Genomic DNA, 25,286 nt, shown 5'->3' on the forward strand with positions numbered 1-25,286 from the left:
CATCTGTGGGTCATTGACACAGAAATGCATCGACGTTTTGTCAGATAAACAGTTACACATGCACGTTGCTATCAGGGGCACTGTGTCTCTCTCACACAGAGACGTATGAGCTCTGCCGTGTGGGCGTGATTGGGACTCATGTGGGGTCGTAGCCACCAGGACAGCAAAATGATCACTGAGTCACTTGTCGGTGAAGCAGGACTGAGAGAGAGAGAGAGAGAGAGAGGTGATCGTACAGTAAGACAGTTTGGACGGCTGAGTCATCGTGCAGTCTGACAGCATTCAGCTTCAAACACAAACATGGGCGGGCAGACAGATATGAGGCTGACAGAAACACACACACAAACAGACACATGCACATGACTAACACTGATCAGGATAAACAAACACCGCTGTTTGTTCTGAGGATTTTGTGTCAAACAAACCCAACCCCCTGTTCCTCTAAGCCTCATTTGGCCACTTCCAAACTTTCTTCAGAGTCATCAGTAGACACCTCCTAGACACACACACACACACACACACACACACACACACACACACACACACACCCCTCCTGAACCCTGAAACTTACAACAAGCCTCGAAGAACCAACTCTCTGAGGAATTATTGCACATATTGTACACCACAATTTTACCTAATATAGTCCCTGTCTATACTTATTATTTCATTTTTATTTGGATGCACCTGAACACACTGTACTTTATGCAATAACAATAAAGACATATTGAAATATGAGCTTAACATAGGAAGTAATAATATCATAATAACTATCATGGTAATAATCCTGTCCCCATGAGATCACCCCTCAGTTTACTGTTTTACGTCACAACATAAAACACATCCAACCGGATTTGTCAGGTTACAGGTATTTTTTTAACATCTTTATGATGAAGGACTGCGTTTGGTGAGACTGATTTTACTGACTGTACAAAAGTTATATTAACATCCAATGAAGAGGCAGAACGTGATCGCTACAATAAATGACACCAAAACAAATTTAAATTTTTACAGGAATATTATAGTGTTACCATAAATATTGTGATATAGTCACTCTTAGCTAACAAAGCATTGCAGAAACACCCAATAAGCTACTGTATGAAGAGTGAAAAGGCCACATTTAACCAAATCAAATTAATCTTAATTTACATTGCACCTTTCGAGAGTGCAAACAAATAACCACACAAAAAGGTCACAAAAGGGATCGTGCAAGCTACCAATTTGTACAGCTTGCAAAAAATTGCAGACCTACTTTTATTTTTTTTTAAATACATCGAATCGTGTCTGCTTAAACACACTGAGCAAACATTAGTCTGCGTTGCCCCCTAGTGGCCAAAGTTAAAATGTAAATAGAGAATTAAAACAGGAGTCAAACATAAACCAGATGTTATATCAATGGAAACACACCTCAGCACACCTATTGACATCCTACAAGCTGCATCACCAGCAATTGCTCGGATACTCTGTGATTCTGTTTGTCTTCAAATTCACTTTTCCCCCAGACTCCAGTGCTGTTACCTGATGTCAGCCTAAAGTAGCTAAGTTACTATAACGTTGTATGTTTGCTAAATGTGTATATTCCTGCCATTTGCTGTGGTTGAGATCAAGGCTGTTTAGCTAACGTTACTGCTATTTTAGGTCCATTTGGCAAAGTTAACATACCATCTATCTATTAATATTAGGGACAATAATGCTGTTGTAATGTCTAAATGTTAATGCAATAAGGCTTAGCGGTTTTGCAATAATCACAGCTCATAGTATACTCATACTGCAGACAGTGGGTTAATGATCCTTTCTGGTTCTTTTTTTTTAAAAGTAGTATCAGAACCAAATGAGCTTATTCCACCAGCAGCAAGGGCAGCCACTACAGGCAACACCGCCTGCAGTGCAGTCTGTCCAGAATACAGGACCGGGAACATCTGGTTACCTGAATGGGCCACAAAACACATCCAATGTTGAAGCAAAGATGTTTCAGCCGGCCCGCCAAAAGATTGAAGCTCGTCTGAAAATGGCAAAGTTATTGCAGCAGTACAGGTAAGACAGCCTTCAATTATAATTCCAAAGCTCAGACAAATTCAAAGTTATAATTACCAAAGGTACCATACTATTCAGGTATCATAACTTTTTTAAAACATGACATGACTAGAGTAAAAAGTCATAGATAAATTAAGTTAAGTTCAAATTATCTTTTTCCAAATGTGCACAGGCAGATCATCGCAACGCTGAAACCTGATTGGTGTGATGTGATTTTTCTTTAACTTTTCCTAATCCCATCCTAAACTTTACTACTTACATGCCCTGATGAAGGACAGTGAAAAAATAGAAATAATATGATAATTAGCTCTGCAGTTCCAAGCTTCCTGCTTTTACAGTGCAGTGTCAGATGCTTTGCTGCTTGCTCTCCGCTTTGCTTACATTCTTTTGCTGATAGAAGGCTACAACCATATTCAACACATGGCTAAGTAACACCTACAAGACTATTAAGAAACAGGGGCTAAGCCTAACAATAAATAATTTTCCTTGGAAATGAGAGAAAAAAGGACACCCAGAGCCCAGCCTGCACTACCATCCAGCCAGTGCGCCTCATCAACCCCTGTTGGTAACAGGACACATCTGTGGACAGCTGCAAAAGAAAGAGTTGGCAACAAACCAGCAAGTGTACAACTTGAAAACAGAATTCCACCGACTGCTGCAGGATCCAGACTCTCAGATGATCTGTATATCCTCTTATCCTCACACAACAGTGTGAGAGTAATCCTTAAAGCAAAAAGCTACAGGGAAAGCTAACAACTGGGCATCAAATGACACTTGGACAGAGCAATAGTAACAAGTTATCTATTGACCAAACTGAACTCCTTGAACACTGGTGTTCAAGGAGTTGAGAGATTCAGAGATATCAGTTGAGAGATTCAGCAGATTGTTGGCACTGAACACTTGGCTTTCAACTGCATCTACCTTCAATACAGTGCACTTTATTGACAATTTAAACTTTTTTTCTGGGATTATAGACATCTTTTTTTAGGGCGGATGGAATTTGTCTCAACAAATCAGGATTAAAACTGTTCATCTTCAAACCATTTTACTTCCTGCGTCACCCATCTGCTCCATCTGCTCCATCTACCAAGGACCAGACGAGAGGAATCAATACAGCTACAAGACATAACACAACAAGCCAGAAATATTGAAGGGGAGCCAACCCAGCCCCCACCTGAAGAGAGTCAACATCCCTCCTTGACAGCATCAGAATCATCCTCTGATTGTGTGCAAAATATAGCAAACTCTTACTCGTATCTTTTGAGTCAAGGACACCAGGATGATAGCACTCTTGAATGTTCCCCAGAAAGGCCAGGACCCAGTGTGCGACTAGCTTTCTCTATTTCTGTCTTGGTATGTGATAGAAAGTGAATGGTGCACTCTGCTCAGTCATCAAATCCGTGTGAATTTGAATGCAGGTTCCTGAGTTGTTTCAAGGAGGGCACGAGGTTCCATTCACACTTTGCTATCAACCGTATGCCCCTGCGTACCCAGCATAGAGCAGCAGCGCTGGTGTGCAAGAACAATCTGAGGGAGGTGCTGTTCCCTACTGGACAATTTTCTTCCCATAAGTCACATCTATATAGGTCAGACTACCTCAAGGTCGAGAATCCAGACAAAACATCCAAAACATGTGATACAGTCAAGGTGCCCATGTTCCCATCAGTACTGTTTTGTGCCTTTCATCCCATCCGTCCCTAAAATCCAGTTTTCCCTGTGCAAAATACAAAAGTTCCGGATTTTTTTATACTCTGTTCCTCAAAAATAAACAAACCTCATCATTAGCCTCAAGACAACACACATATTTGGCTAGAAGTCACATATACCACAATCTCAAACAAGGACTGTTGATGAAGATCCACAAAGACATACCAGCACATTTATGAAGAGTTCTGCTACATCACTTCGATCAAATATCTTTCACTCGCTGATATTCTGTTGATTTTAAGTAAATCCTGACAAACTTTATTTGGCCTGTGCACATGTAGTGTACTATATGTACGTATGTGCTTTGTGGTTTTCTATAGTTTTGCTGTAACCTGAGCCATGAAACAGAGACACGTGTGATTCCCACTAGAGATGAGCTGATGGAGCATACGATCATAGTCACCAGCCTGCAAACTGCAGGAAGGTATAGTATGTTCTTGTATTTGTTATGTGTTTCCTTAAATAGCCAATAAGGATTGTACAGAACATTTCACAGCAGGAAAAGCACAGGTGTGATTATTAATATAATTAATGGCTGCATTTAGGTGTGGCAATGTGCATGCTGGCTCAATAGAGTGGCTTGCTGGGAACAGCCATCGTTAATGTAATTAGTTACACCTATGATTCATCAACACACAGATCACAGTATTTCCTGTTCTGTCCTCCTGGCTAACACAAGCACACACTGAGCTATAGTGAACACGCAAAACATGACATACTAGCAAAAATGTTTCATTTGAGCATTATGTGTCATTTTTATACATTGAATGTTTTCAAAATTACGATAAACAAATGACTTCAGATCCACTTGAAGTAGGATTGTCAATTCAATGCGAAGTACTTTACTTGCTTAATCTACTTACAGTAGCAGGCCTGTTTCATGTGAACATGTCACTCCCTATTTCACATTTACATCAACTTGTATCAAAAAGAGGCACATGTGTGAGAAGTTAAGAAAGTTAAAGATCCGCCATGTCTTTCTCTCCCTGTCTCTCGTCAGGCTAGTGACTGTAGGGACTCCCAGAGGTCATTACACGTATCTATGTGTGGATGAGGCCGGCCATGCAGCAGAAACCGAGTGTCTCATCCCTTTAGCAGGTGACGAGCAAGCAAGCTTGTTTAACGTGCAGCATTTTATACTCTGTATGGGGCCGATCACACCGAGACGCGTCGCTAGAAACGCGTCGCACCTTGTTGTCCTCTGGCCACGCGTGCGCTCCTCTCTTGCGCCGCACGCTGCGTTTTTCCGGCAGTTTTTAGACGCGCATGAAAGTTAAAATATTTTTCAACGTTTCAGAGCCAGGCACGGAGTCAGTGTCATACATGACCGAGGCAGCCAGTCAAATAAAGCAAGAGGCGGGCTTTACCACTGACTTCCTATTTTGATGCCCGTAGATAGGAACGGACATTATATTTGCGATAGTTAATTATGATTAACCATCTAATTTCCCCCTCCTCGTATTTCAATACCGCAGCAACAGCAAGTGGTCGATGTCTGAATTGAATCATCCCCCCCCGTTGTTTACATTTGATCGCCTGGTTGCGCACGCACCCCAGCTCCACCAGCTCATCAGCTGTTTTGCCCGACTCGCTTTGCCAAGGGGCGTTTTTTAAGCGGCCGTGCTTGTAGCCACACGTGATCGGCCCCATAGGTGTGCCCTTAATATGCCTGGGTTTCTTCCAAAGGTCTTCTGAAACGAGAGAAATGCCAAGTAGTGCTGGCTGGAGGCCATAAACAGTTACGCCCTGTCATCTGATCCAGACTGGCAGAGAACTCTTTTTAAACAGATAACATAACATTTAATCAATGTTACGTTCATTTAATGCAAAATCTGAAAATAACAGTGAAAATTGAAGCTACTAACGGAACAGATCTTGAACTTTCACTTAAGTGGTGTCTGAATTCTGTTCATTATTGCCTGAGCCTAAGGAAGTCTAAAGACTCTGTGCAGGTGTATCCATGTTGGAACGTCTGATGAACGACAACAACCTTGCAAACACATTTCTATATTAATCAGACGAAATTGATTTCCATGAAACTACAACTGTCCACAATGGTAGTAAGCAGTTTGATTCACAGCCACTCAATACTACGTGCACACTGACTGACACTATCTTCCCAGAGGTTTAACGTGGCAATGACCCGAGCACGATCCTTGCTGATTGAGGTTGGAAACCCGAGAGTCTTGAAAACTGACCAAATCTGGAACAAGTAAGGCTACAGGTCCTCATCAGTCTAATTCTCTTTCAGTGGGGGAGGATTGGTTGGACGAATAACTCAAACTAATGCCTCATAAACTGACTTTTCTTTTTAGATTCATCCGTTAATGCTTCAAAGAAGGGGGTTACCGTGGCATTACAGTCTCTGATGCAGAGGAAGATCTGTCTACACTCAGGGAACCTCCGGTAATATGCACATTCACGTATACTCACACAATTCATACTATATGTCCTTCTTTTGTCTGACAATCGTCTTGAAGACTAAGGGATGTTTGGGTTGTGAGGGAGGAAAAATGTATGCGTTTGCCACTATATTATTTTCTCCAAGGTTATCATATGTGTTTATTCATCTATCTGTAAAATGTATGCGTTTACAACTATATTTTGATTCTGAGTCGATAGTATACATTTGCTCAGGTAATCTTTATAATCACTTTCATACTCTTTTGTATCAAACTCAGTTCAGGCCCCGGCATAGTCATACAGTCACTGACATAGGAGTAGTCACTGGATTCATGCCTTTCATGAGTCCTAAAATTAGGTAGAGTCCAGTTGGGACTGGCCGCGATGTCACCCCTACGGTGTCCTAGGAAAACAGGATGCCCTTTGTGTATAGGCCCCGGGACCAGACTGTCCGGCGCATCTTGGGTCTCTATGACCGTCGGATGGCTGTGATGATGTAGCCAGAAGTTTGGCAGGAGCATAAATTAAGAAGAAGGGAGGAGGGGGGTGGACTGAGACAAAGCCGGGGAAAGATTTAAAGCCACCATCCAAGCAGCACATAGGCCCATACATAGTAGATGTATAGATACTGGACATTGGACTGCATTCCTGTTGAGAGTTAGTATGACGGGGAACAAGGATCAGTAGGATCCTCTAACAGGTGTCCCTTATGATATTTATTAATTAGTGAACCAACTGTATATCTCATTGGCCCAGCCCAGCCAGCCAAAAAAGTTTGCCACCCTGCCCATAGCCTGTTTCTAGATTTATGAATCACTGCCTACATCTCAGATTTATTACAGAAATTCAAATTATTAAGGAAGTGAAAACGTAATGGCAAGCCAATCTAATTATAAGGTTTTCCATGGTAACAATCGGTGTCACCTGCTGAAAACTGACAGCAGAAAATATTGACTCACTTTATGGTTCGCAAACAAAATGTGGAACAAGAAATGACAGCGGAATGTGTGTCAGTTGATACTTTACTACCCGGAACAATGAGATGACTCGACATACTGTAGTTGAGTCAATAGATATTTGCATATCTGTAGTATTTCCCCCTTTTATTTGTCTCATACTCAAATAATTGTTGGAAAAATCGCAAAGAGAAGAGTGATTATAAGTCTGCCTATGACTGTAATTATGAGCATCTTTGTGTGATTAAGAACACAATCACAACTCAGTTTGTTCATTTGTGATATATATATATATATATATATATATATAAAATGAATTAATGTATCTAAGACCAAAGAAATGTTTATTGAATTACTTGGAGTACTTCCTAGAGGATTAGTCTACTGTTGATGCCAACACAGATTTTGTCTGTAAAGAGGAAAATCAAAAATCAAACAACTGAAACCAGTTTTAATCTCAACAAGTATTTGTTTCAAGAGTTTTAACTTTGAAAACTTACTCAAAGGTTTTAATAGAGTTGCTTTGGCAATCTAGACTAAATTAAAAAAAAAAAACTTGAGAAAAGTGTGAAACTGTTGCACTCTGTGTCCACTGTTAGCATTCAGAGGCCCAGTCAATCAACATGCATGTGACCGCATGCTCATGTCATAAAATGCCATTCAGTGTAATTTAGGTTTTAAAGAGTGAATCAGTAATCAATGGAGACTTAAAACTGTATGCACACTCTCCAGATTTAACAGTGCTGCTATGTCCTGTGATAGAACATGTTAGTGTGCTAGTACATGTCTACTGTGATTTAGTTTATGTGCCTTACTCACGAACAAAACTATATGTGTGACATATGATTGTGTACCTAAGATAGTGGTAACAGGACCATAGGGGTGTCTCTGTCTTTGCTTTGATCAGGGGAAGTAACCAAATGGGGGTTTGCAGTTTAAACAGAGAATGTTTGGGTGTGAAGATTCCCAGGGATAATCAAAGGTAATAAAGAAAGATCTCTTTGTGTGACAAGACTCAGAAGATGAAGGGGTGACTGGAGGGTGTCAATGGGGAGCTTGAAACTGCTGATCAATTGTTGTAATGTAAATACCTGATGGCTGAGATGGTTAAGAGCAGGAGACAAACTGATCTCTTGGCTCATCCTCTGCGGACTGTGTTGCAGTCAGTATGACGGTGAAGCCTTCTCTGCGCAGAGAATAAATACTTTAAAGACAAACTTCTTCTCTCGATGTTTCTTGTGTCAGTATTCAGTATTATAGGACTCACTATTGAATAGTTTTTCCACCACAGTCCTGTGCTTTTTGTATTGATCCAGACAAGCCTCACATTTCTATTCCACGAATGTTACTCTCCATTTTAATCACTTATAAATGTATATTTTCATTCTAATTATAATCCTCTTTTCATATCCTCTTTTTCTATTTTCATGTAAGCCCCCCCAGGTGATCACTTATGGGGCCATGGTGAAACATAATTGTATAAATGATGTATGTATGATCAATTTGAACCTTACAGTCATGATTTAAATAACACAGGCGCTGGATTTTTCACTTTAATGTCTATATTATTGATGTTAAATATTAGTAGTAGTAGCAGTAGTAGGGAGCAGAAATACGAGGATATAATGGGACTATATTACTGTTGAACCCTTTGATTACATTTGTTTGCGGTTTTGCTTTAGTCATTTCGGTTTAACGGGACCAGCGTCTTAAGTTTCGTTTCTCCGGACTGACTGGCTGTCTGGGTGCAGCTGCTTTACTCATCCGCGCGTGACCGCCTTAGTATCGCCGCTCCTTAACATGAGAAACGGAGAAACACCGCCCCTGTGAACTGTCCACAGATAAAAATGGAGAATCTCGGGTATTTCCTCTGAGACGCAAATTGAAGCTGTGGGTCGATGAGCTACACTGTCTCCAGACTCTGGCGTTTTCTTCTTTGACTATCTTTGATCGTCACAGCGATCTTCGATCATGGTTAATATGCAATTGTCTGTTCGCTGCCAAATTGGAATCGACTTCTTTGAGTTCCTGAAGGAGAGTCATCGAGCATCCATCACAGACAGAATTGAACTGAGAGACATTTACAACACGGAGTTCAGGAGTAGGTGAGTTGTTCTACATTATGGGGATATGTGGGACAGTTCTGTGAATGTTTCTGGAATTCAATGTTTTTATGTTTATTTTAGGAATTCAGGGACCAAAGACCCAAACTTTGGTTCAGTCCTCTATGCCCTGAAGGTGTCCAACAAAGTAACAAGACGAAGGGATACGATTCGCTTCAACTCCACGGTTTGCACTTCCGCGTTATGTTTTAGGCACTTAAGCCTATTTCAGATGTATACAGCAGTGTCAGCATTTACAGCTTTTTCAATGATTAAGCAGAGTCAGTGGGGAGTCTTTGGCTTTCACCAGCTGTTTAATCGAAACCGATCACTAACGCACAGTCATCAATACAGTGTGATCACCCGAAGTGGAAATACAAAGCTCATCTTTATCTGTACTTTCTGGCTCATGCTTAGGTTTTGACGCAACTTTGTCTAAGTTAGTTAGTACACGCTTTTAAGTACAGTATGTAGTATTTCAATATACTTTTAAATCACTTCATAATGAGTTAATTACTTGCCGTGAATCAGAATAAACAAGGAATTACTGTTGGGTGGATATAACTCGAACGTCTCTTTATTTAGAACTGTCATGAACTAATTAAATCAAATTGAAGTTGAATTGCTCTAAATGATGTGTCAAAGTCTATTACACGTTTGAGCACGCAATAAACAACGAGTAGGTCACATGCTACAGTGACGTCACTTTGCACCACAGATCACTGCTACAATGTAAAGTACAAACATATTTATCTTTTTTTAATCTTGGTTCTAAAACATTATTCTGATGGATCAGTTATTAATAATGATTTAATATTATGGAAAAATATGAAATTTGAAGCCAAGTTTTCAGGGCTTTAATGTTTTAAACCGACAACAGTAATGAGTCAATTCTTCAGCAAATGTTTTGCCTCTCAAGCGCCGATGACTTGCAAAATGACTGTTTGTGTAGCAGGAGGATAGCGTCACTTTCTCAGAAACAAAACTTCCGGTCATAGAAAAAGCCCGTTTGAATGTCTGAAGACAAAGCTTGCTAGTTATACTTACAATGCATTTCTATCGATTATTTCTATATGCAGATTAGGTTCCTTTAAAAGCAGGCGAGGATGCCATTATGTCTGCTACTGTTAACAAAAAAATCATGACAGAGAGAACTTGATAGAGGATAGTTACATGATTTTAGGAATTTTCCATCTGAAGACAAAATTGACCCGACGTGATCCTCTGCACAGGTCACAGCTCTTTTTCTGGACCAGTGGCATTCACCAAGGGGCAGTCCACCAGAACCAGTCCAGAATGGAGCAGCCAGTCCCAGGACGGAACAGGCCTACACCTCCGAAGATCAGGCCGAGACGGGCGTTCGAGTCCGGAGGAAACTGGCAAGCCTTCTGATGACCAGACTGAAGACGGACAGGTAACGGGAATAAAGAATGAGAGTCCTCTTTTAAATGCCACGCCCCCCAAAAGCCTTTTCTGTGAGCGAGTTTGTTTTTTCCTCTGCTTGTCACTACAAGAGTGTTGAAAGAGCCCTTTGTTTGCACAGGTTTTATTTTATTTACATTTTTGACACTGTTTTTTTCTACTATCTATCTATAGATATATATATCTAGATATATATATATATAGATATATATATATCTAGATATATCTAGATATATATATATCCGTCATTAACTTCTGTCAATGGCCCTTCATTCACTACGTTCTCTTCTGCCTGTATTATTTCTCTATGCAGCAATAAAACAACAATATATCTAAAAAGTACATTTGAAATTTGGCTCTGCGATCTTCAACGTCACACACCACTCCCCTGCCTTAAATACAGTGCATCATAACCTGCTCTTTGTGCCCCATAGGGCTCAGTTCATCTCTGACAAACGTGGCATCTGCATCGACTCCGACCATCAGTTTGAGAAAGGGAAACTTAGCTTGCGCGTTGATGGCTCATGTCAGGTACTTATGCAATGACTGCCGCATTCTCTGATGAGCATCTGCTGAAATGTGAAGCTCCACTGCATAGATCTGTTCTTTTTTTAAACAGTGTGTGGTGAATCTGAACGTGCAGAACACTGGAACAGAACCAGTGTATTTCACCTACTACACCCCACTGCACTGGCTCAGGGACTTCATCTTAAAGGATGAGAACAAGGTGACCAAGACAAACCCTCTGTGTTTACAACCAGGTAATGCAAACATCACTAAACAGTTTCATTTCATATCAATTCATGATGATAAAAGAGATAGCTGCACATTGAGACCTCTGCAGAGTACTCTGCAGTGATCTAAGTGTGCAGATAAGTCTTTGATACTTCCAGCATCCTTAGTGAAAATGAAGCCAGGTGCAGCGGTGGTTATCCTGCATTTTCCATATAAATTCATAATGGCATATTTTACTCTGCTGAGAGTATGACTCCACTAAACATTATTACCAGTTATGTCTTGTTCTCAGGTGACACATATGAAGTCCAGGTCATCTTCAGCTGCAGTGTGGTTGGTTTCTATCCAGCTACATTGGCCTTCGAGTTCAAACCAGACCTGCAGCCCTCCACCGCTGCGTTCCACATCGTGCGCTTCATTGAGGCTCAGTGTATAACTGCCTTGGGAATGGAGCTGGCACCTGTAGCCCCCTATAAACCCCGCTCCCTCCCTGCCTGGACCCCTGAGGCCAACTGCCCGATTGTGGATGGACAGCGACCTGAAGGGTACGAGCGTTCACTCAACACACTGCTAAATATACAGCAAAATGTAAAAAAAATGAAGTGATGTATGCAACCTTTTTCATTTGGTCTCCTCTTACCAGGCTGTCAGTGATGCAACTAAAAAATGTGATTGAGCTAAAAAAGTATCAAATACCAGCATACATGAACCAGCTCATCCAGTCACTGAAGCATTCTACTTACTTCGGTGATAAAAGGTAAATTCCATTTTTGATGCGTTTGTCTGATGTGTTTTCCATTTGATGTGAATGTGTTTTATAAATCACTGTGTAGCAGAAAATAAGTTTACATACGACTAACTTGCAACAGCAACTACCTTTTTGAGGGAAACGTAATGCCGTCCAGTTAATTGTTTTCTATCAACATAATGAAGAATTGTTGTTTGTTAACATATCTGGCAAGTCGGAAAAATGTTGATGCTATGTCATGACAATGCTTTTCACCAAAATATCCACTTGCAGTGACTACCACAACGTGATTATTAACAGTCAACTGTAAACCAACGTGCTCTTGTTGTTTAAACTCAACTGTAGACGAGACTCAGGATGTGAAACCTGGTTTCTGGTCTCACAGTCCTGCGCTATCACCCCTGGCATATTAAAAACAAGCCAGCTTCTGTTGTTTAATATATACACTGCCATACATTGTTCATTGTTTCTTTCCATTTGGTCTGCTTAGGAGGGCCTTGCTGGACAGTCCCCTGAGCTGGGAGAACTACACTGAGAAGTTTCAGCTGATGCTGTATCTGGAGGAGCTTCAGATGGAAGTGGACATCAAGAGATACAACATCCCCAACAGTGAAAAAGAACACGCCGTCATGGTTCGAGACAAGAAACTTCTCGTTCTGGAGGTTATTATGTGCTCTCGCTCATTCACTTGCAGTACTCACATCATCGCTCATTCCTTCACTTCCTTCTGTTAATGATTTATTTAAGATAAGCTATCCAACTCTAGCTAGCTACCCAAATAGTATCTGTAGTTCCTGGAGAGGAGGAATAAATAAAACAGACAAGTACATATAAACAGTGCAAATATTAGCAGTGTAAAGCAAGCATGAGTGATGATTAACTTTTATTTAAAGTACTGGCTCTGGTCTACTTTAATTGTTTTAGGGGATGCTTATCAGTGGAAGTCTGACATAATCAGATGTTCAGGTTTAATAGATAATTCTGGGCATATCATAATGATCCCTTGTAATTAAAAACTTTTTTACATCTCCAGTATACTGGCTAAAGTGTAATCATGCATTCCGGTTGTGATGCATTTATGATAAAAGAAAAGAAATATAGGATGAAGAAAACCAAAAGAAAAGAAATGTCTGATATATTTAAAATAATTTAAAATAGCAACATATTCATCGTCATATTCATTGACATAAAATGAATTAACGTGTGTTTTCTCATTTTTGTTCACCTGCCAGGTACCTGGTGTGTCTGAGAACCGCCCGTCTGTTCTACGAGGAGATTCTCTGCTGGCGTATCCTGCAGAAGAAAAAGGGGTGAAGTACCGCGGCTACGTCCACAGTGTGCTGCTGGACAGTGTGAAACTCGGCTTTGGGTCAAAGTAAGATCAAGACATTACGGTAACATACAATCGGTTGATGCCTTTCTTGCCTTTTTTTTTTTTTTTTTATAGTTTTAGCTATTGTACCTTTTTATTAGTGTTTACAATTTACCTTCGTTTTGTCTGTCAAAGCACTCTGTTTTTAAAACTGCTCTATAAATAAAGTTTTGTTATTATAATTAAAAAAAAAGTCATAGTTAACATTTGTTAATATTAAAGATACGCATCTTGTCTAAATTTGTTCGCAGGTTGCTGGATCGCTTTGTCGATGGCATGAAGTTCAATGTTGAGTTCACTGTCAACCGCCTGACGGTGCGCGTTCAGCACCGAGCAGCAGAGCTGGCAACTACATTCAGACTGGGAGAGGTGTTGTTCCCTGCTGCACCTGCTGCACCTGCTGCACCTGCCGACTCCTCTCAGCAAACTGAGCTTCCCCAGCTCAGGTTAGGCATGCCAGCATGTAGACTGTATATCAACACCCTAACTACAGCTCCAAATATGGAGGGAAATATGAAGATAGCCAAATGTGCCTTACTTTATACTCTTGTTCCCCCTTTTTATGATCGCGCCCCCCCCCCCCTCTTTTCACCCTTCCGTTCCCAATGTTCCTCTAGACAGTCATCTCGTTCATCGTGTAATACAGTTAGAATTAACGATGCTCTGTGCACTTGTCATGTAGACATAACGTCTCCATTTTTACCTTATCAATTCATTGTACCATTCGACTATCTGTGTTTTGATGACTCTGTGTACCCTGAGTCCCTTCGGTCAAGCTGACCCAGCAGCGCGTGCACAAAGGAGAGCTTGTTTGCTTGGGACATAGCGATGGCTGCACTGCTGAAGGCCTCTAGTGTACCGACATGTTATTATGAAAGTAAATGAAATACGTGACCATTCACAGCTTTATGAATATGCCACTGTGAGGATACATGAACTAATACTAACCCCAAGGAATATGTTTGCAAGATTATGATACCCGAGCAAAGATTATGTACTAAACTCTTAAGCAAGGAATATAATTGCACACGCATACATTTTTGTCCTACAACACTAAAGGATGCCGCTGTACTGCATCAAATATCGTATTAATGGAGACATTTTAAAGAGCTTTCTTTTACTCATATTACAAGATAAACCCATTTATTCTAACAGTGCTGACCCAAAACCAGGTACTTGTGTTACCTGATAAGAGTATGTGATTCACTGTGCATTTAAACATGGCGGCTGGCTCTCTCTACCCATTACTGTCATATGCATTAAATGTGTTGTAACTCTGTTATGTTGTTCATTCTCTACACATGACATCTATTGCACTTCTGTCCATCCTGGGAGAGGGATCCCTCCTCTGTTGCTCTCCCACAGGTCTCTTCCTCTTTTCTCCCTGTTAAAGGGGTTTTTGGAGAGTTTTTCCTGTTCTGATGTGAGGGTTCCGGGACAGAGGATGTCGTATGTGTACAGATTGTAAAGCCCTCTGAGGCAAATTTGTAATTTGGGCGATACAAAAATAAATTGAATTACTCTGCTCTGACATCATCCCTCTGTTCCTGTATCTTTCTGTCAATAGGCTGTTTGACTCAAAGCTGGAGAGAAACCCAGAGCAGTATCAGGCTGTACAACACATTGTAGCTGGCTCATCCAAACCTGCCCCATACCTGGTGTTTGGCCCACCTGGAACAGGTACAGCGAGTACCAGCATAATACCGTGTCCACTGTGTCTACTGTGTCAATAGAGCTAAACTGTTTAGCAATTTCGGGTATCCTGTCTGTTCAGGCAAGACCGTGACTCTGGTGGAGGCCATTAAGCAGATAGAGAAGACCCAGGCCGCCTGCCACATCCTGGCCTGCGCTCCCTCCAACAGCGCCGCCGATCTGATCTGCAAGAAGATTCTGGACCACGTGGACGGGCATAAAGTGTTCCGCATGTACGCCAGCAGCCGTGACCCAAGATACGTCCCTGAGGAACTAAAGGTCAGTGTCAATGCATTCGATGCATGTTGATGTGAAGCATCTCTTTGATGCAGAAAGTAAGTGACATTCATTCACTCTCATTCGATTGGTCACAGTTAGATAGTCTACTTACTAGTGGACTTTGTGATGCAGAGCAGTGTCTATAGACGACATAACAATACTGCTGCACTTCCTGCTGCTTTATGTGTTTGATACTGTTATAATCTCAGGTCTTTTTCCAGCCTCACTAACGTTTGTGTACACGGTCATTGTGGTACCTTCACAGGCATGCTCTAACCTGGTAGGGGAGTGTTACGTTTATCCTGCTAAAGAGAAGCTGATGGAGTATAGGATCATGGTCACCACCCTGTTAACAGCTGGAAGGTAGTGACGGTGCAGTTTGCTTACCTGCATGACACCATAAAAAGATGTGCATCTCACTGTTGCATACTGCAGTATTTACATTCTGTTTATATTCTCTGTCATCCAAAAATATTACCAGTCAAGTCCACAGATGAGCTTCTGTTTGTGTATGTCCTCTCTGATCTCTGCAGGATGGTCACAGGAGACATTCCTGATGGTCACTTCACTCATGTGTTTGTGGACGAGGCAGGACACGCTGTGGAGACTGAATGTTTAGTCCCATTGGCAGGTAAACAACTCTTCTGTAACTATTGAACCTGCTTAATGTGTTGATTGATTTGTGTTATCTGTGGGACAAAGGGCTGCTTAATACATGTGTTGGATAAATAATGTGATAACTTGAAGGCGACAGTCGTATTCTTTTTATCTATCATATCCTATTGCTCCTAAAGTCAAGCAAAACAACCCTTTGTTCTTCAGAAGCAGAAGCCATTGACCATTTTCTTACACTAGTTGGTTTTGTATGAAGGTATATTTGTGTCTTTAGTACGCAAACAAACAAAAGAAGTTTTGAAAGCAAATTTCTCACACTGCAATCAAAAATCAAGTTTGTAAGTGAAAATATATAAACTGAGAATTATTTATTTGGTAGTTTTGCTCATGAAACTAGAATTTTTGGCTGCAAAAAAACCCCCATTGCTTTAAAAAAAAAAAACAACAACACTTCTTTTGTTTACTGTTAGTGACCAATTGTCTTGCAGCATAATTTGCACTGTTGTTGATTGTACTTGTTTTGTACCTTTTCCTTGTGACAAAAAAAAAAACACAAAACAAAACAAAGGGCTGCTCGATGCAGAGTCGGGTCAGGTTGTTCTGGCCGGAGACCCCAAGCAGCTCGGACCCATTCTCAGATCCCCCTTTGCACTGAAATACGGCATGGGTAAGTACAGACACACTCACATAGACACTGTCTTGTTAAGTACAATGTAGCTTGAATAAATGAGGATACGTAGTTCTGCAACACGGTCTGTATTAGCTGACACACAGACTTACACTTCATAATGTTTACTTGCTCTACTTGTGTGTGCATTTCTGGAGATAAAGACTCTTCTATCTGCAGGAGTGTCCCTCTTGGAGCGCCTGATGAAGGATTTCTCTCTGTACCGGAAGGACGAGGGCGAGTTCAACAATCGCTTTGTCACCAAACTGCTGCGCAACTACAGGTTCGGTACTAGAGATTGTTATCGGCACTCCTTGACAAGAAGTGCTTGATTTTGATTTGATTTTGTTTGTCCTGCTTAGGTCCCATCCGGCCATTCTGAAGGTTCCCAATGAGCTCTTCTATGATAACGAGCTGCAGTGTTGCGCCGATGAAATTTTGCGCAGCTCCTACTGCGGATGGGAATACCTCAAGAACAAGGTAGTGCTTCTTCTTTTATTTTAGCACACTCGTACTGTACAGACCGTGTGCAAACAGAAACGGACGTTTAGAAATCAAAGAATTAAAAATGACCACCAATACGCCTGAGCCTCATGACTTAATTATATCTCTGTTAATCAATATGTAATGGAGCCATTTCATTCTCATGCTAGAGCTGAAACAATTAGTTTCCTAATCTATTAGTTGATTGACAGAAAATGAATTGCCAGCTATTAATCACTTCAGTCATTTTTTTGTAGCAAATGCTAAACATTTGCTAGAGCCAGCATCTCCAGCGTGAGGATTTGCAGATTTTTCTCTGTATGATGTCATTGTAGATTTAATATAATTTTAACTGTCAGTTGGAAAAAAACAAGCAATTTTAAAGAAACTGATTGTATTTCTCAATTTCATAGTATATGTTAAAGACTAAACAATTAAAATGATCAAGAAAGTAATACGCAGACTAAGTGACAATGAAAATAATTGAAGGAAAATAAATTTAACATCTTATTTAATTTAATGAATTTACAGAATATCTTAATAAAAACTAAATTAAAATTGATTGTTGACAGTAGAGAAGCAAACTGATTTGTCAGCTCAGTATTCAAAAGAAGTTCTCCCAAAACATCTTCTTTTTAATGTTTATATAATAAAATATAACTTGTATCTCACATACCTCTCAGAACTTCCCGGTGATCTTCCGAGGTGTGACCGGTATTGACGAGCGTGAGAAAAGCAGTCCTTCATTCTTCAACGTAGCAGAGGTGGAGGTGCTCATGGACTACGTGACGAAACTGATGCAGACAGATGGCAAGAGGGGCCGGTCCACCATCTCACCCAGAGACATAGGCATCATCGCTCCCTACAGGAAACAGGTCAGAAATCATTCAACGCACACAGATTAGAACAATTTATGTTTTTGTTGCTGCAGATTACTTTAGTCCACGTCCAAATGAACACAGGTTGAAGTGGAACAATGTAATTATATGTTGATTAAGAGCTGGAGCTGTTTTTTTCACCCCTCTGTGTCACATAGGTGCAGAAAATCCGCAAGGCCCTGACAAAAGTTGGTAAAGACCTTAATAAGGACATGGACGGGCTGAAGGTAACAGAATCATTCACACTTAAGTAATGTGAAACACACAGCAGAGGAAGTGTCTTAAGTGTGTATACACTCGTGTGTGTCAGGTTGGTTCGGTGGAGGAGTTCCAGGGTCAGGAGAGGAGAGTGATCATGGTGTCTACAGTTCGGAGCAGCCCCAATTACGTAGAGATAGACAAACAGTTCAACCTAGGCTTCGTCAAGAACGAGAAGGTATGCGAAGCAAACATGCACAAACACCGTGTATGTACACACAAGACAGGATTCTCACACGCCCTCTTCTTTTCCAGAGATTCAACGTGGCCGTGACTCGAGCTAAAGCCCTGCTAATCGTGGTGGGAAACCCCAGAGTGCTGAACTCGGATCCTACCTGGGCCCGGTATGTGCCACATGACTGCTTCTAATTTCTGCTGCCAGCACACACATTAACATTTCATTTTAAATTCACAAAGTCAATACATTATTCTCTCCTTCCATGCAGATTCATCCAGTACTGTCGAGATGAAGGAGGCTACGAGGGCTATGAGCAGCTAGAGGAAGACCTGAACGTGGTGGAGAGACTCGCTGCCCTCTTCATCAACATCGATATTCAAGGTGACAGACGCATCTTTGTTTTCAGTAGCATGACTCCTCAAAATTAACATTGTTGAATAGATGTTAAAATTGTCCACCTTGCTTTCTTTCTCCGATTCTTTTGTCGCCAGTGGAGACTGCAGAGAGCGCTGTTCAGCAGGTTCTGGACCCCGAGTGGAGGAGCGACCTGTGAGGGAAACCAGAGTACAATCTTCCATCCCGATTCATTTTGCATCGACGTTTCAAGACAAGATTTTACATTTTTACTTAAATTCTTCAAAAAGGGCTTAATGTCACCCGTCGTCGTTTTTATCCAAACAAATAAAACATTCCAATAGACCTGTAACATCAGCGATATGAACTTGACCAAAGACCCTAAATGAGCCGATTCATATTTAGAGCAGTTTGTCTTTAGCTACCTTATAGGACTGCACAAACGCCCCTTGACTTCATAACAGCTACAAATGCTCCTTTTAACCTCGTTAAAGTCACAGAAAATTATTTGGACTAGATGCTTCAATTTTTTTAAATAAATCTATATTGTTCTTTAAAAAGGAATTTTACCAAAAATGTCAGTCTCAGGGTTATTTAATCGCCACTGCTCTCTTAGAATCATGAAGTGGTATGTGTGTCCATGTATCTATTTTGAAATCAGTGTTACAAAATACAGCTTTTTAAATGAGTATTGACTATTAAAAAATGTTTGTGGTCAATTTTGAACTGTTTTGCCTTTTCTAAAACTAAGCGATTTTAAAACAATGTCGTCGTCCAAACAAAGTCCTTTTGTGAATGGGAAAGCAAACAATGCTACGATATGAATGTAAATACATTTATAAGATTTAAAACGCATTTGCAAGATTTTAAGTTTTGATTTTGCGAACAAAGTCAGTTTGTAAAAAGAAAAAGCTAAACCAAACCAGTTAAGATTACGTAGTATTTAAAAAATACTTTAATAGCATGTTTCTCTCGTCCAGACATTCAACACATCGCACTCCTGTTTGTAAAGCGTCATCACAATCAACATTTCTCTGGAACTCTGGTGTTTAACACAATGAACCCAACATTCTGATCCATGTGGGTCTGAATGTACCCGATAAGATCACCACTATTGTAGCTTGTGACAGTGGTGAGATCAATATACCATTAAATATACTTGCATTCTTTCATGACAAGACATGCACTGTGTGTACTGCATGCATGTCTTTGCTTCAGCCATGATGCAGAAACACTAACTGCATCAGAGGGCTGCCAGTAAAAAGATGAGGGGGGTTTTATGATCACGTCACTTAGTGATGACAATACACTTGTGGCGAAAAGTCTACAAATTGTAGTTGCTACCACCGATAGTTGTCTTAATGCAATTTCTTGTTCTGTGAACGGCACTTTCATGACGTGTTGGTGCAGCTCTGAGCCCAAACACACCACCGTTGTTCTGACACGGTCTGTTTATCAGCTGGCTCTACTTCAATGGCGACTACTCAAGAGAAAGATATTGACCGGACACTGGCCCCACACTCGGATATACTCGTTATTCCGATCACATTTCAAGCCATGTCTCTTGTGTGTAGGGTCAAATGAAGGCCTATCGCACAACAACAAAGCCCCGATTTCAAATATTCCAGAAAGCTACTGATCTGCTGAGCCAAACTGAGGAGACATCACATTGGTAATGACAAAATATGAGCTGTCAACTGGAAATTTTATTCAAACTTTTATGCACAGAATAGACCTATAATCTGTCTGAATTATACAGTGTGCATCCATTGTGTGTTAAGACCAGAAAGCTGTCGATTCAGTATACAGTGATGCATAATGACTGTGTACTGGATCTCATTTAACAGTACAGAGTTCAGACAGAAGGCTTGTTTGGGGAAGGTGTTGACGTCTCGGTAGAGGCAAGTCTGTCGGACTCGGAGCCAGTGTGAGCGTGACTGAGTATTGTGTCCATGACAATAGCCGACTGTCTCCAGTGCCGGTTTAAGCCATCGCCGTGAAAGAGAGACACAGTGAGGTGCAGTCCAAAAGCTCTCCACACAAATAGCCGCCACTGCTTCAGTTTACGCAGGTTTCAGTGGATGAACGCAGCTCTAAATTTAGTCATTAATGCCAGAAGAGAAAGCTGAGGACAATGGAGCTCTGCTGACTCAACACATTGATGATAAAGGATTTTAAGGGTGTAAAATGAATAGTGGTGCGATATAGAGGTGAATCGGGACAGTCGTGCATGCAGGTCGGAGAGGAGCAGGGGTTCCATACTATTAAAGCAAATCCTAAATCTGTCTTTCCATTCAGGAGGCATTTGAGCTACAATACCCTTTTCTGTAAACATAATACAGGCATGATATGTTTGTAAAGTATATGCACATATAAATACAAACATACATTCATATAAGAGGGAGGGACAGGTCCTTCACACCAACAGGCTGGTGGAGGAAGACAGAACAGCAAACAAACAGAAACAAAGTTGTGTGAGTAGCAGAGGAGAGTTAAAAAAGGCTGATTGGTTTTGCTTTTAAACAGGTGTGTCAGTCTTTCATATTGTCCTGTGGCATATCTGCATCTGTGAAGTAAGTATAGTCCATGGAAGCCATCGATTTAAGGTTTCTCTAGGTTTGCTCTGTGCGCAAGGGAGGAAGGGGGGGGGGGAATCCTCCCTCGGGTGCTGATTGGCCAACAGACTCCGCCCCTTCACAGTAGCTGGCAGCCGCCCCTCCTCTTACGCTTGCGGACCTGCAGTGCTGCTCTAGTGGCCATCTCAAACACCTCCCGCACGCCGTCCTTGGTCTTGGCGGAGCACTCCAGGTAGCCGAAGGCACTGATGCGGTTGGCCATGTCTCTGCCCTCCTCAGACTTAACAGGCTCCTGCAGGTTTACGGTAAAGACGGAGGGTTGGAATGAACAGTGATTAGTTTAGCAGAGTAGTAGAATAGTATTAAGTACATTTCCTCAAGTATTGTACCCTAGTACAAATTCAAGGTACATTTACTTAAGAGTATTTCCCTTTTATGCAACGTTATACTTCTACATCACAGAGGTAAATATTGTACTTTTTACATCCACAAACAGACAGGGAACATTTTAATACACAATGAGTACTTTTCAAACATAAAGTACATTTTGCTGATAATACTTGTATACTTTTACTTAAGGTTTTGAATGCAGGTGTTTTACTTGTAGTGGAGTATTTTCAATGTGTGGTATTAGTACATTTACTTAAGTAATATGAGCAGTAATACTACTTCTTCCAGCACTGGCTTTGGGATCATTTGCTGCCAGTAACAAAAGGATATGGAGTCTCTCACTCACTCACTCACACTCACACACACACACACACACACACACACACACACACACACACACACACACACACACACACACACCTGTTTCATCTTGGCCAGCTCCCTGCGTGTGTGTTCATCATTCCTCAGGTCCTTCTTGTTACCCACGAGAATGATCGGGACGTTGGGACAAAAGTGTTTCACTTCAGGCGTCCATTTCTCGGGAATGTTCTCTGCAAGAAGGAAAAAAATAACGAAATACAAAAACAAGTCAAGTCACTGCACAGCAAATCCCAGACTTATTTCCCTACAAGGACAGTTGGGAGAGCCCGTGCAGTTTCCCGTGTGACTGTACAAACATAAATATCAAGAGGTCACTCACTGCTCCCCAATACATGGGCGAGCATGCTGCGCTGTCTGGAGGGAGATGCCCCACTGTGATGGAGTAGACATGCCATCTCTGTCATCGTCCATATCAACAACACTGTGGGAGAAAGCCCCGGGAAATGTGCTCGTTCATCTCGTTTCCTTTAAATGTGGAAACAACTGAATTAAAATGCATCTATGAAGTTAAAGAGTCTTAAGGATGCATTGATCAGAATCAATCTACAAGAGGTTCATCTTGGATAAAAATGTACTTTTGCACTAAAAGCACGCACGGCCAGCCCTGCTATGTCATAGAAGCAAGGAGAGAGTCCGATATCATCCCACACAGAGGGAGAGTGAGTGACTTCATTCTCTGCTCAGGTAGGAATTACTCCACCATATATTTACATAGCAAATAGTTTGCTGCTATATGAATGCTCCGAGTGCCGTACATTGCTCCTTTAAGATATTAAATTATTTATTCAAATAGCTGGAGCCAAGAAACGGCCAGCTTCCCTGTTCTGGTTCAGTTCCACACTGAAGACACGACTACCAGTTTACTGTGTGACTCGTCTCGACGGCAGCAGCAGGATTAATTACAACACCAATAATGTAGTCATACTAGCGAACAGACGCAATGTAAATAAGCATTACGTTTTCATAAAATGGATCATTAACTGCATTATGCGCAGAGGCAGTGGACAGGGAAATGTAATGCAAAATACATAAATAATCAAAAAGGGGGAAAACCAACAGAGAGGATCGGTGTGGATTTTACTGCACTGACAGAAATGTGGACATTTAATGGAGCCTTCCTACATCTGTATGAAATATTATTGAATATCGTTTTTTTTTTTCCAATGCACAGTCCCAACCAGGTTATTATTTTCCTATATTGAGCATCAGTACGGCATGCAAGCTCTGAATTTTCTTTGCATCTTCTTTTTCTGTGGATTGAATCCATATATGTACTTTGTGGAGCTTCTTCACAATTGCTTAAAAACTAATTCAATTCTGTATAAATGACCAAAGAAACATATGCCAGCTGCCTTGACTCACTGAGGTAGCATAACAAAGATAAAATAAGTTAAATAATTCATATCACTATTTTAAATCAGGTTCCTTCTGTGTCAAGACTCTCGGGTCACTGAAACCATGCCGTGGTACCAAAGACTGTTTACATTACTTTAATGAGACACATTTTCTAAAATGTTACCGACGGTTTCGCTGAGTAGGTAAACAATGTGTATGCAGCCTTACCTAAACTGTCAGGACTATCTATGGAGAAGCACATGAGGATAACGTCTGTGTCAGGGTAGGAGAGAGGCCTCAGTCTGTCATAGTCTTCCTGACCGGCTGTATCCCACAACGCCAACTCCACCTGAGGAAGAGGAGAAGAACAGAAGTGAAGCAAGTGGCTGTTAGCAAAGAGCGCAATATAAGTAACATTATTAAGGTAGAACAATCCAACTTCATCGACAGCAGGATGAAGAGGGGAAAAGTGAACATGGACAAAGAGAAGACGGGCAACAGAAATAAAGGCAGAATAACAGGAGAGATGAAGGAAAAAGAGGATTTAAAACAATTCATTGCGTTCATGCCTAAAAGGCAACTCCCCAGAGGTGGGGATTGTTCCCACAGGATATTCTGAGGCTGTTAATCAAACCGTTAGCAGTCCCTGCATGGCTGACCTGCTCTAGATAAAACAAATGCCCAGCAAGGTCTGTAACAGATGCTACAAAACAACCCCAAAGCACCACAGAGGAATGCCTTCTACACAGTAGCCTACAAGTGTCAGTGCATGAATACATGGTGTGGCTTCTGTCTGCAAACATCTCCTAAACGGCTGTGGACTATTGGCTTTAACTGTATGTAGATCTAGTTTATCCTGATTACTTAGTCCTACAGTAACCTCGCCCACACATTGCAGATACAGCTGAAGAACTGTGCCTGATGCAGCCGAGGACAGCATGTTAGCAGCTACTCTGGACTTTTCTCATTTCTGCTCTCATGTTTTGCTAAATCTTGCTCGTTGGCCGACACGCTACTAGCCTGGCTGGCCACACCATAGTATGTGAGACGGTGGGCTGACATTGACCGTGACAGACCTGTGTCCATTTCTGCTGCTTCTGAATTATTTGAACACTAAATGTCTCTCAGGAGTCAGCCTCACCTACTTACTTTACCGAAAGGTTTCCTGTCGGAACTCCTCTTTTTGGTTGTTGTACGCACAACTAAATATAATCAAAGAATGATAAGTAGAGGTCAGCTGTAAGTTTAACTGTGTCACTGACAATAAAACTGACAAAATTTCACTACACCAAACACTTTTTATTCAAAATCTGCCACAGTTGAGAGGCTTGGAGTACAGCCAACTTTGCATTATACCGCACAGGAAACAGGAAGATTAGTCATGATGCATGAGGGAATGGGTTTCAACACTGGGCAGGAAGGTGGCACTGATCCATTTCCTGTTGTTGGCTGGAGGTCTGCTGCTGTGCAACAATAAAACATCCCAAGGAGTTGCTTACAATAAGCAATTCTCCCCATCGGCCTCGATAGCACATGGTTGTCCACCAGCAGGGCCACCAGGGTCACACTTTTATCACTACAGCAGCAGTTTTAGCGAATCATAAACCTGCCTGTTCTGAAGAATGTCTTGAGTTATCAGTGGTGGAAGAAGTACTCATCCTTTACTCAAGTAAAAGTACTAATTTACTCAAGTAAAAGTACTAATTTACTCAAGTAAAAGTACT

At 41.2% G+C, this 25,286-nt stretch overlaps 2 protein-coding genes across 2 annotated transcripts in view; one reads left to right on the forward strand and one right to left on the reverse strand.

Moving 5' to 3' along the window:
- Nucleotides 1-8,925: 8,925 nt before the first annotated feature.
- On the forward strand, nucleotides 8,926-19,599 carry LOC116381921 (putative helicase mov-10-B.2). Its single transcript, XM_031844449.1, has 23 exons — nucleotides 8,926-9,202; nucleotides 9,284-9,386; nucleotides 10,432-10,613; nucleotides 11,056-11,152; nucleotides 11,241-11,382; nucleotides 11,649-11,901; nucleotides 12,000-12,113; nucleotides 12,595-12,766; nucleotides 13,337-13,479; nucleotides 13,728-13,922; nucleotides 15,044-15,156; nucleotides 15,251-15,447; nucleotides 15,713-15,810; nucleotides 15,981-16,078; nucleotides 16,631-16,729; nucleotides 16,910-17,012; nucleotides 17,092-17,209; nucleotides 17,896-18,087; nucleotides 18,249-18,317; nucleotides 18,401-18,526; nucleotides 18,604-18,692; nucleotides 18,795-18,907; nucleotides 19,018-19,599. The coding sequence occupies exons 1-23, from the start codon at nucleotides 9,069-9,071 to the stop codon at nucleotides 19,077-19,079; spliced, it is 3,012 nt and encodes a 1,003-aa protein (XP_031700309.1). The 5' UTR covers nucleotides 8,926-9,068; the 3' UTR covers nucleotides 19,080-19,599.
- Nucleotides 19,600-19,817: 218 nt separating this feature from the next.
- LOC116381951 (rho-related GTP-binding protein RhoA-D) overlaps nucleotides 19,818-25,286 on the reverse strand; it is a 14,926-nt gene continuing 9,457 nt past the window's right edge. Inside the window, exons 3-5 of the mRNA XM_031844523.1 lie at nucleotides 23,791-23,911; nucleotides 22,267-22,397; nucleotides 19,818-21,748 (exon numbers count right to left, since the gene is read on the reverse strand). Coding sequence (XP_031700383.1) covers nucleotides 21,575-21,748; nucleotides 22,267-22,397; nucleotides 23,791-23,911 — 426 coding nt within the window. The 3' untranslated portion in view covers nucleotides 19,818-21,574. The remainder of the gene's footprint in view (nucleotides 21,749-22,266; nucleotides 22,398-23,790; nucleotides 23,912-25,286) is intronic.

This window comes from Anarrhichthys ocellatus, unplaced genomic scaffold (genome assembly GCF_004355925.1).
Source record: "Anarrhichthys ocellatus isolate YVR2014 unplaced genomic scaffold, GSC_Weel_1.0 scaffold5, whole genome shotgun sequence".
Taxonomy (NCBI): Eukaryota; Metazoa; Chordata; class Actinopteri; order Perciformes; family Anarhichadidae; genus Anarrhichthys; species Anarrhichthys ocellatus.

Coding starts and splice junctions, on each gene's coding strand:
- LOC116381921 (XM_031844449.1), top strand. CDS start 9,069: ATGGTTAATATGCAATTGTCTGTTCGCTGCCAAATTGGAATCGACTTC. Junction 10,614..11,055: donor ACCAGACTGAAGACGGACAG/GTAACGGGAATA, acceptor TGTGCCCCATAG/GGCTCAGTTCATCTCTGACA. Junction 13,480..13,727: donor AAACTCGGCTTTGGGTCAAA/GTAAGATCAAGA, acceptor ATTTGTTCGCAG/GTTGCTGGATCGCTTTGTCG.